The sequence below is a fragment of the Ammospiza nelsoni genome, chromosome Z (genome assembly GCF_027579445.1).
Source record: "Ammospiza nelsoni isolate bAmmNel1 chromosome Z, bAmmNel1.pri, whole genome shotgun sequence".
NCBI lineage: Eukaryota > Metazoa > Chordata > Aves > Passeriformes > Passerellidae > Ammospiza > Ammospiza nelsoni.
The window spans coordinates 44,404,345-44,416,969 of record NC_080669.1 but is presented as its reverse complement, the minus strand read 5'-3'; the positions used below and the strand labels follow the sequence as shown (position 1 = coordinate 44,416,969).

General features: G+C 35.6%; 1 protein-coding gene across 1 annotated transcript in view; it reads right to left on the bottom strand.

Moving 5' to 3' along the window:
• Positions 1–12,625, bottom strand: part of TNPO1 (transportin 1) — a 73,510-nt gene that overhangs the window by 23,322 nt on the left and 37,563 nt on the right. Inside the window, exons 6-13 of the mRNA XM_059491843.1 lie at positions 9,935–10,041; positions 8,713–8,846; positions 6,311–6,392; positions 5,507–5,629; positions 4,915–5,033; positions 2,608–2,668; positions 1,799–1,967; positions 123–275 (exon numbers count right to left, since the gene is read on the bottom strand). Coding sequence (XP_059347826.1) covers positions 123–275; positions 1,799–1,967; positions 2,608–2,668; positions 4,915–5,033; positions 5,507–5,629; positions 6,311–6,392; positions 8,713–8,846; positions 9,935–10,041 — 948 coding nt within the window. The remainder of the gene's footprint in view (positions 1–122; positions 276–1,798; positions 1,968–2,607; positions 2,669–4,914; positions 5,034–5,506; positions 5,630–6,310; positions 6,393–8,712; positions 8,847–9,934; positions 10,042–12,625) is intronic.

The following is a 12,625-nucleotide window of genomic DNA, read 5'->3' as shown; positions in this document are numbered from 1 at the left end:
AAGAGATTAATCACCAAAACCAAACCAGCTAAGGACACACATTTTTTTGCATTAGTATGTTCACACAAGCTACTTTAGAATCAATTTAAAAATCAGCAACCTGATATGAACTGTTGCCTTACCTTCAGCAATTGCACCAAGAACAAGGATACCGGATTCTTTAACTACCCACTCAGGGTGGAAGAGCAATTCCTTTAACAGTGGCAAGATGTGTGGTAGGAGTTCATCACGAAATACATTAGCTAGGACATCTAGAGCAGCAGCAGAACATTTCCCTGAAGAGAATTAACAGTGTTAATCTCTGCTAATTATACAAACAGTTGTAGTTAGGCAATATAATCCCCATTTTAACTCTGAGCTGCAAATGGATTCTCAGTGCACTAGGAGGGAACATACTTCCAACTCCATTACACTGCAGGGGGATCCACTGTGCTCCTGAGCAAAGCCACAGCTCTCAGGAAGCTATTTTAAATAAATTCTTTCTTAATCTGCCATAAAGAATTGCACTGGTCTCATTAGTCAGCAATAGTGGTAATTGTCAAGCTATGCTGGTGCTTCATCTCTGTTCAAACTGGAAGTCAAATATGGAACACTAGATACGAAATAGGGCATGCAATTCTGATTTTCAGATAATACAAATTTTTTCAAATCCAGATAACATATGTTATTACAGATTTCTGAAGTGTTCTACTCTTTCTCTTTTAGGCCACCATTCCTGAACAACTTCAGCTTTCTCACTGTTTTAATCAAAACTGTGCATGACAGGGCACCTTATGTCATTTGAGTTCTTTCTCAGAAAATGCATATTTAATTCTGCAATCTCTACACACAGCAGCGACAAAAAGAATTTTAAGAATATAAAACTACACTTTTTTCCCAAGATGTAGCTTTACAGAAACAAGCATATTTGCATGCATATTTTCAAGAGCAATAACTCTTCAGATATGTCGCAAAATTGTTCAGCCGTAAGCCCGAAGTGAAATTCACCTGTTGTGAAAACTTCTGGTCTTGGGAAGGAAAGACCCTATGTAGCTATGTCCACATCTCAAAGCATTATTTCACAATGAGTTTGTTTGCAAAGCAAATTCAAATCAGAGTTGTCAGAAGTTTAATAGCTATTTTCTGTCACTGAACTTAAAAAAGAAGTTTGTGGTGTTTTCTTTCCTTATAACATAGCCTATTAACTTAAAGGTCCTATGACTCCCACAACAGGACATTTGAACTCTGGTTTCCTGAGAGCCATCTCTTACCTTCACAACTAAAGTACTGTACTGAGAAGCAAATTCCTCACTGAGAAAAGAAATACCTGTAAGGGCTATAGGCAGTAGAATGTTCACATAGAAATAAAAAACGACCCAAACCAAATCAAACACAAACCAATTTTAGAGCGAAGATTGAAATTAAAGACAGCAATAATTAAGCTTGCTCCAGTTATCAATGTGCAAAGCTTTTTTTTTCTCTTTTTAAACTGAATTTAACCAAATGATACAGGATTTCTATTATTTCATAGAATTAAAATATTAGGCCTGAAAGCTCCATTGAATTGTATCAAATATATATTTGTAACTCGATCTGCCATACTCAAAATAAGCTTACAGATGGATAGCTTTTGCCAATATAGTTATAAAGTCAAAGTGACATCTCAAAGGCTCTCCCCTCCAACAAACCCACCAATTATGTCAGCAGGTTTTTTTTGTAGTCAAAAAAAAAGCCTTCGTATTCCTTGTCTTTTTACTGTGGTTCTTGTACTATGTAAGTAGCTCTTGTTCAAAGCATTCAACACATTACTTTCACCTACTTAAATTCCAGTCAGAAATAGTATCATCATCATCAAGTTCATCATCATCATCGTCATCATCTTCAATACCATCTTCTTCGTGTTGCTGAGCCACCGTCTTCGAACGATGGAAACGAGGTCTTATATCCTGCTCACTATCTGGAATAGCTTCATCTTCTTCAACATCCCCCTGTCACCAAATTGTTTTATTAGATAAACTAGTTCAACTGTATTGCTTAAGGAAGTTAACAGTGTAGTTTTAGTTCAAGATTTTTTAAGTGCATAAAAGATTCACATCCCACCTGTGCTGCTCAACCAAAAAGATGCCACTGTTTCTGTGTTCTACTGCTGCATTTGCCAGAAAAGCAATAGAAAGCTACAAGGAAGAGACGTATGTTCACCCCCAAAGTAACCTTCTTGGTAAAAAATTACTCAACGGGAATGAAATATAAAGAAGTGATTCAGAAATTTTGATACACAGACATAGGTAGTGATGGAAAAAGCTATGTATTCAACCTGGAAGGCATTAGAATTAGTTTAAACATTTTCTTAATGCTGAATTCTTGAAGTAGTTCATGGTAATAGTATCCCAGCTCTGCCTAAGCTGCGTGAGAGGAGACTGGGACAAAGCAGGAGAGCCACAGATTATTTTCCAACAAACATGGCATCAGTTGCATTTAGTATTTGGAACAGCCTACTTTGCCCCAGAAAGTTAATTCTCCACTGAAGAGATGGTAGGTGAGGTCTGCCCATTCTGACCTGAACCATTCTGATTTATAGGTCAGAACCTAAGCAAGTATTCCAACAGAGTAAAAGAAACATATGCTCACCTTCAACAGAATAATATCAATCTCTGAATATTTCATACCATTTACCAGCACAGGTATCAGCCTACAAAGAAATATTTGCACATGATAAAGTAACACATATAAAAGCAAAACGGTTTGAATTTATATGGGCCATAATTTTGGTTGTAACCCTCACCTCCCAACGCTTAAGAGAAATACCTTAGCCTGATAAAAAGAGCTATTACCTAGGCCAAGTTCTATGTCATAAGATTCATCAATACTTTGTAATGAGAAAAAGTGTTATTTCAAATGACAAACTTTTAAACAGAAGTAGCCCCATGGCACAACTGATTAATTTATTCGGAAGCACCTTTCAGAAATTACATCTACAGGTTTTCAGTAAGAACTCAAACTCCTGCAATATGTGTGATAAGTTGACTCTTGCCAATAGTGCTTGTCACTTTATTTACTTGTTGATGAAGACTCTACCTCACTATTGTTAAGGACAGAGGCCTAACTACATCAATCTCTCCTATCAACTCATGATTTCTTCAGTAAGACAAGCTTTCAACATTGCAGAAATCTTGACTAATCCATATTAAGATTTACTTAATTAATTAACAGGTTATGGCTATAACGCTCCAATCATACAGATGTACAGCTAAAAAAGTACTATGGAAAAAGGCAAATACTTCCCATTAAAACATGTTCACCTCAATAAAAGAAAAAACGAGTAAGCACATATAAGCCAAATGAAACTAATAACCAGGGATGACACAACAACAATGACAGACTCAATCTTGCTATGTTCTGCAGGTGAGTATTGTTTTTGAAGGTATCAAGCTTGCTCTAATATTCACACACGGAAGTGCCACATTATGTTCAAAACCTTAAATGAAGGAATAGTAAATATAAATATTGTCATTGGCATTTCTGCAGCATACTTTGTGAAGTATACATTTTATAAAGAAGTTCCCAGGCATAAAATGGAACAGATATTAGAAACCAGATGAACAAGTTTTGAGAAGATCCTGTCCCACTTTTAATTTAACATACAAAATTTTAAGATTATCAAATAGTGACAAGTTTATATAGCTTCCTAGTCAAACAAGACTCACCAACAAGTAAGTTGCCTTAAACATACATGACATTGAAAGATTTTGGGGAAAACATGATGTGACTTTTAATAATTTATTTTTCTAGAAATTTAAAAGCTTTTTAAAAAAATGAGTGTGATGCTGTTGCAGTGTTAAGGCTCATGTAGGCGAAAAGAGATTTAATGCTAGTAGCTGTTAACTATGTGGTGTGTGTAGAGACTTCTTTTGCCTTTTGAACTAAAAAAGTAGGAATTAAATCAGACCATTGTGAAATTTAAAAATAATTTCTTGTAACACTTATTCTTCTGGTTTTAACTCCTAGTCTTTCTCTGCAACAGTACATGTTTTAATCTCAAATTTCTACTTGTTAATTGGTTAGGAAAAAAAAATTGTTTTCTATTTTAATTACTTCACATCTATAATGCTATTTTCTGCTGAAAAGGATGCATCTCCTGTCATTCTATTCTTCCACTCAAAACTTTGACAGAACTCTGTCCATTTTTAAAAAGTCTTCATAAATGAAAAGAGAGTATTCATTTGATGGCAACACTGAAAAACTAATTTCCTGTTGTAAAAGATTTCAAATTAGTCTGGAGGAAATTGCAAGCACTGTTGCAAAAAAAAAGATTTACACTACACACATGGATGTTTACTCCCATTCAAAGATCTGTTTCTTGAGGCATAGGAAGACTTTTTGAAACTTTGAAGAAGTAGGTTTTGAAACTCAAACCATCACGTTACAGAAGTATGAAGGAACAAATTGTACAGGCTTTCTTCAAGTTAACTTGTAAGAGTAATTTATAAAAAAAAGATTCCTAAATCCAAGATGTGTCATTTTATTTTATGCTCTTTTTAAAATGAAGAACCCTTTGCATGACAATGCACACTGAAGCACTGCATAGAGATGCCTACATAGCAGTAGTCAAGATGACATGTTCATACATGAGATATTATGGGTAATGTCACATAGAGTTGTTCACTTAAGTGCATTTTGCATTCATGTGAAGTGTAACAGCTTATTAAATTTGAGGTAAGCACTACAGTGACACAGTTAAATTGTTTCTGGAGTTCACGGGGTCTGAAACAGACAGAAGTTTTTTCAATTTTACTAGGAACAAGAACTAGCCATGGAATTCTTCTAAGCATACTGCAAGCCATATACACTGTCTCTAAGAGGATCCATGACCAAGTCAACTGAAATTTTAAGAGGACTGTCTGAAAATAAATATGAGCTGCAATTCTTGATACTTACTTAGTAAGATGCCGACATAATACCTCTTTACAAATTGGCTGTTCAGCCAAAGTCAGCCAAAATTCACATGCCTCCAGAGCCACATTTTCATCTTGATCCTGCGTCCTTTGAAGCATGTACTACACAATATAAAAATAAATTACTTGTATAAAATAGAACATTTATGTTCAATCTTTTTCATTAGCAGCTCAAAGAGCACCTCAGCAATGTAAAACAACATGCTTTATCCTTGTTACGGTCAACACACCCGAAAAAGTGACAGCTTCAATGTGTAAACTTTAGCAGTTTCAGCACTAGTGCTAGATTTTTTAACACAATCTTTGCACTTAGGGTCATGCAATGCCTGGCTGTGATCCTGGGCATTCTGGGATAATTGATTTAACGAAGAATAAACAACTGCCATATGCACTGCCTGTGAAATACAAAGTCAATTTGCAATTATATAAGAATAATGTTTTGCAATCTCAGTCTTAAAGGGAAACAAAGAGCTAGCAAGTGCAAGAACAACAACATTCTGATGAATGCTTTTTGTTCATTATTTCTGCAATGTCAAACAGGGGAATCTGCAGAACATCCAGGAAATGAGACTCACCTCAACTATACTAATCATATGAGGAAGGAGACGATCCATTCGAACTTCCAGCAACATTACAAGAGCACGGCAAACATTTTTGCGTACTTCAGGCTCCTCATCACCAGCCAGTGCAAAAAGATTCTGTTAGAAAGTAGTAACAGTTGAAAAACCTCAATTCATCATGTTCAACTTTATTAGAATTTACATTACTGGCTGACTAAAAGAGATAGATGTATCTCTGTAGTTGTCCAACGCACACTTTAGAATACTATTTTATTTTTTAAAGACATACAGGTTAGCAAATTAACTCTTCAGTCTCTCAGTGTATATTTTTATACATAAATATGATACTGTGTATTAACCCTGGCACAAGAACAGTACTTCTGGATTATATTTGGTCCTAATATAAATTGTGTTAGTACATAAGAGGAGCAAATAAAATACTCTAGAGAACCCAGAACCTTCTCATCCAAGTTCTGTAACACTACTCTGACAGGCAGACAGGCCTAGTGACATGCACTTCTCAGGACAGGTATGGGACAGACTGCTGCCATTACTTTTGTGCCTTTACACAACAAGAGCTTTCCCTACTTAGGAAAAGGAAACATCTGTTGAAATATACCTACTTCTTTAGCTTACATTGTAGTTAGCTCTGAGCACAAGCATATAGAGTGAACTTCAATGCATGGAGGCTTAAGCTAAGAATGAGCAATAAGAAATGGAGAGTTTAGGGGTAGAGGTGGTTGTAAAACATAGTTCAAACCTCTTGATAAATCAGATAGGTAATTTGACTTAAAACTCCAACCAAGAATATATACCCACCTCAATAAAAGAATCTATGTGCAACATAAGAGCTTGAGTTCTGCTGATGATAAATTGATTGACACATGCCACTGCATGAGACCTACAACAGAAACAATTAAAATATATATGCTTCATGAGTTAGAACATTTTTTAACGTGTACTCAGGCATCAAAAGCATAAACCAAATATCTTCAAAGGCAAGAGAGAACAAATCTGTGCATGTGTAGCATTACCAAGAAAAATTACTAAACTAAATTTTAATATGTAGTAATTTTTATATATTAGGTATACTTTGATATACCTAAAAATATTTAAAAATAAAGTATTCAGTAAATAGGCTAGGATGACTACAGCTGGCATATTTTTTCTGAACCGTATATATGTTCTTTTTGAGCATTTTAAGACTGTGATCTTCTCAGATAATAATAATTCCATACAAGTCAATATGGCAGTATCATAGCTTGACCTTCTTCGTTGTTAAGTATGCAGCTGTCTTTGCAATATGTTTACAATTTACTGAGACCAGAATGTGTTTACAATATAGATGTAGCTTAGAAAAAAAACACACGTGCAGTTGGATACATACTACAACACTTGTGGAAGAAACATTTTAAGAAATGAAGCACTGTTCTTCTATTCCATTTCATGCAAAGCCATTACTTACAGGTCTTTTTCATTCTCAGACACAAAAGTCAAATTCTCAAGTCAGAGACATAAGGCAAAACTACCTGTAGAACCCTTTGTAGAGTCATTACAGTATTTTTACTACTGTAACTTCAAATTTCTGTTCTGTTTAGATATTTCTTGAAAGACTGTGTCATAAAACATTGTTCAAAAATTGTCTTTTAGTAGATTTAAAGTATTGCACTGATATTACTAGTCCTTTTCATACCTCAGCACTACATACTGAAACTAGGCTGTGGGCAGGCAGATAGTCTTTAAACTTGAAACTGGTTTAAGTACCAAAGCCACGAACATAGCAACACAGGAAAAAAGCAAAAGACTGTACAGTGTGGTGAGGAAAAAAGCATGTTTTTCTGCCTCTCTCCCAGCTCCAGATAATTATTAAGTTTATCTTTCCACAAAACCAAGTTCACATTTTGTTTCATAATGACTTCAGCGAGCACCTTTTATAGATGACTTTCTAAACTGTATTAGAGTTCTATTGTTAGTCCTGGTCTTCACTATCTACTACTCTTGGGAATAAAGAATTGCCACCTTAAATCTGACAAATATAATTTCAAAGATAAAACACATTTCACAGAATTACAAAGAATTATAGAATGGTTGAGGTTGGAAAGCCCCTCTGAAAGTCATCTGTTCGATGCCTGTGCTCAAGTAGGGCCACCTACAGCCACTCGCCCACGGCCATGTCCAGCTGGCTACTGAGTATCTCTCCAAGCATGGAGACTCCCCCACCTCTCTGGGTAACCTCTGCCAGGGACTGGTCATCCTCCCAGTAAAAAGCTGTTCTCTGATATTCAGAAGAAACTTCTGAGTTTCTATTTGTGGCCACTGCCTCTAGTTCTGCCACTGAGCACCAATGGAAAGAGCCTGTGCTTTTTTTTTTCTCACTCTCTTAAAGTATTTACATATGTTGGTGTGTCCCAACTCTCTTGACCCTTACAGATACAGCCCTTTGCTGGAGTCTTTCCAGTATATTCATGTGTTTCTTGCACTGAACAGTCCAGAAGTGGACACAGTACTTCAAGTGTGTTCTCACCAGGAAGAATAAGGTAAGGATCACCTCCCCTAAATCAGCTGGCAATACTTAAGCCCAGGATACCATTAGCCTTCCTTATGGCAGGGGCACTCCGTTGGCTCAATTCAGGGTAAAAGCTTTTTGTTCTTTGTAATGAATACTAGCAGAATAGAATTTAATTCTGGAATTTTTGTTTTATACTGTTACTTTGGAGAGAGTAATACGGTTTTACAGTGTAGGGATGATGAATCCATTTAATTTGATTCAGCAGGAAGTTCAGTTAAATGCAGAATTTTTTTCTTCCATCAGAATCAGAAACTTTTGTCAGCAAAAGAATTTTCACTCTCCCATTGCTGAAGCCATTACAAAAGGAATGTAAAATTGTAATTTCTAATCAGAATAAAAAGTTCTAAGCACAGCATTGAATTTTTTGTAATAATATGCAAAAACTTAAAAGAAGCTATTTAATTTTTGGATTCATTTACTGATTGTATGAAGAGGTGAGATTCTTGTATTAACTATCAAGATAAGCTCCATAGTTTAAGTTTAGCTTATTCAAAGATACAATGAAAATTACTGATGCATGGAATCTCTGTGGGTTTCTGCAGGATCATTTAAAATAGCTAAGCAGGTTTTAAAGAGATCTACAAAACAGCAGCCTTGCTGCTAATGTAAAAGAATTTTAACAGGTAACTGTAAGTACAACTCATAAACCTACCGTATTTTTGGGCTGCTGTGCTTGAAGAACTGCAAGAACTTAGGTATCATGATATTGAGTGGCCGGTCCAACACATCACTATCTAAAATTTCAGCAGAATCTTCACATATCTTCTGAAGAGCGCCAAAAGCGCCCTGTTTAAAAATGAATAAACAAATAAGTATCTTCTTTTGCATTCTGAAGAAAACAAAATTTAAGACTTCATATAGAATGGGTAATTTCAACACAACACAGTAAATGTAGCTAATTAATAGTGTAAATGCAGATAACTAATTAATGATTAAATTGAAATATTCTTAAAGGCATTTTATTTAAACCAGCATCTGAGCATCTGTCAGCTCTCAAGCTGGAGGAGTCAGCAATGACTAAGTGATAATTTTATTTTGATTTGATCGTTATGTATCCAAATGTACTTCAAAGAACACTTAAAAGTTAATTTTTATTTGAGAAGTAAGTAGGATGAGCAGAAGTATCCAAATTAATTGCATATATAATTGTATTTCCTTTCATGATTCACTACGAGACAAAAGAGATATATTTGAGTTTAATTTTCAAATGTGGGGTTTTTTTCCAGAGAGAAAAAAGTACAAAACCCTAAAAAACAATGTGGCATCTTGGATCATTATTTGTCTCTGAAGTTCACTTTATACTACATGTTTTGCACTTTCCTGGAGACATTATTAAGTAATTCAAATGCTGTGATCACAATCTTAATTATTTTACATCAGACAGAGCTTTATATTTTTTATTAGTTTAAAACTGTTATTTACTTATTTCCCTTCATACAGACTAAACAAAACAGTTAATTTCACCTTGATATAGCAATTGATCACGCTTCCAGGTTAAGTTACAAAAAGAATGAAAAGTACTTTTATATAAGACAAAATTCAACACCAGCTTGATGATGCTAATGGCGCCTAAAAGATTAGGCATCACAGAACAGTAATTTCAGGAGACTTCTGAGCTGAGATATGATGATTATCCATCTGCAATCTCATTCCACTTTTATGCAAAGAAAATCAATTTGTTTGAACAGTAAGAATATGGAGCACATTTAGAAGAAAAAGTATCAAATCTGAGCCACCATTCTGCAAGGAGAAGACATGGGCATGTATAAATACATACAGACGTACACACAATACATATATATAGTGTCCCTAAAGAGAGAAAAAAATCATGGCATTCAGACAGATCCTCTTCTGTTTTCTGTAAATCTCCTTACCTCACAGGTATTGTAATCTTCAGAATCCAACAGGCTGCAAAGCTTTGGCAAGAGTTCAGGCCAATTCTGTAACTCCCCTTTTGAGGCAATGGTTGTTATCAGAATGCCTAAAAGAAACAGAAGAATGGAGAAAATGTGATCTCACATGCTTTCACTTCTTTCATATACATTTTTCATATTTTTCTCCCCTCAATATCTAAAGAGCTAAGAAAGTCATAGTTTTGTTAAGGACTGGCAAGCATAAGAAGAGGAAGTACATTTAATTGCAAATGCTATTTGAAGGGCTTTGACCAGCAAAGGTGGGTTGCTCCTTCCTGCTGCTATGAAGGGTTCAAGTATTAGAAATCAAGCACCATGTAACCTCACTTAAGGAAACTGTAGTTTATAACATTTATATATCTGTATAATTTATACCACAGCAGGGCAGTTTTGGCTCTAAATTTACTAAACACTGGGCAACTCTGGACCTTTAATAAATACAGAGTATCCATCCCAAGTTACTTCCTTTTTTACTACCAGATGAAAGCATGAATGTGGGAATCTGTCGTTCAATAAACTTACAACCTAGCGATAAATTACACGTTTACAACTTTACTATGTTCATGCAAAACATTAAGGACACATTCTAAGACCAAGGTACCTACTAAGAGCTTAAACACTATGGCAGGTCAGCCAGTTAGGAGCTGTAAGAGCCAGCAAACACACAGGTCAGCCCAAAGAATCAGTAATTGTGTTTCCAGCACACATAGAAATCCTGGGAAAAATCAATTAAGTGACAGGGATAGAGAAAGCCGCTCATAAACTAGAACTGAATTTGTATGAGTCCATTTTGCCTCAATGCAAAATGTAACAGCTAGCACAATCCTTAATGCTACTGGCAGTTACTACACAGAAGAAGTCAACACTACTACAACTAGTAATCTCCCAAGCAAAATGTGATGGAAGAAGTTTCTCAAGCTTTTGCCTTGAGCTACTCACAATATATCATTTTTCTTTGGAATAAAATGCAAAAATTCTGGTTAAATACAAAAGAATAAAGGACAGCATTACAGAGTAAAGGACATCCTGGACAGGACATGCAGTAATTAATAAATATTTCACATTATTCCTTTGATGAAATATGCTGGATCTTTTCAAGGTCCCAGAACTGGTTTCAGAGGATGAAATGGTCTGGCCTGCAATTCAGGCCATACATGCCATTATAAACTTTCTGTACAAATGGTGCTTTGCCTCTGTAACTCCTGAAGCTGATTTCTGAACTTCTTAACTTTTAAAAGCTGAACTTCATAATGAAATTCCCCCTTAAAGGGCAATTGTTAGCTTTCAACTCTCCAGTTCCTCCACTACTTTAAAACACTTAAACCCTTTACCCTCCTTGCTTTCAATCAGGAATTATACTAAGGTCCTGCCCAGACTAGAGTCCCTAGAAAATTTTAAGAACAGTTGCATACACTTATCTTATCTTAGGAGATGTATTTACATCCTCATTGAATCTATATTTCAAAATTAGCACATGGGGTTTTAAAACCTATACGACTGGTGAACAGCACAGAGAAGATACACTGTGTTATTCATTTGGGGATTAGAATAAGGACAAGCTAAGTCAGGATAAAACAATGTGCAGTTATCATTTGGTCTCAAGTCATGTGCTCATTGTCCTCAGCAAGGTGACTTCTGAAGATGGGATTAACCAGCTTGCCTCCATCTGAGCGAAAAGGTACCTTCTGTCTGATTAGCACTAGATGCTAGAGACCACAAAGGAGAGTGAATACTGCATTAAAGCTTCTCTGATGCCATTTTGATGTTCTTGCTCTCAGAATTCCTGAGGTATTATTTGCAATTGACTCATTAAATTGATAGTGCTTGAACTGCAAAAACACGCACTCAGCAGAAAGAGCAGCTCTAATCTCCACCGGCCACCTCATGCTAAGAAGGCTGTCTAGCTAGACAGTAACCTCTTTACACTTCACTAGTATCTAAAATCCAGTGGGTATTAGATCAAGTTCAGATAGCTACAAGGATCCAGCACTTCAAACAGAAAGGTGCCAAACACATGCAAAACAGCAACATTTATGCAAGCATGCAGTTCATCAGCTGTTATTCATCTTCAGAGTTCATATATGCCTAATAATCCCTGCAAAGATCACCTAAAGCTGAACAATAATTAAGCTACTAATCCACAAGCATCTCCCATCAGGAAAAATTAGAGTAACTGCTTGAAAACAAACAACCTCTAACTCCCTCAAAAAATACCCCACAGACCATCACCAAACAACCCTAAGACAGCAAAACAAATGGAGCTGGAATACGTTCCTTAGCTAGGTCTATTGTACTCCATTGAGAACTCCTATGAACAAAGAAGTAAGCGTGACTTCTACAACCTGAAATTCAAAGAGTACCTGCCACTCAAAGACTTATTGCTACTCTCATTAGTAGCATTGATCATTAATAGAATTCATAGTAAAGCAGCTTCACAACTGGCAAGACAGCAGGAAATTACTTTAAGAAATTAGTAACTTCCTCTAGTCTTTAGTCCATAACCTGAATGCCTGGAGAAGGAATCCTATAGAAAAAGCAAATTATTCTAAATAGTAACTGACAGATTATTTTAAAAGATGAGTCATCTGAGAAAAGTTAAATTTCTTTCTGAACTGACACCCATACCCATTTTCAGTATTCAAACACATACTT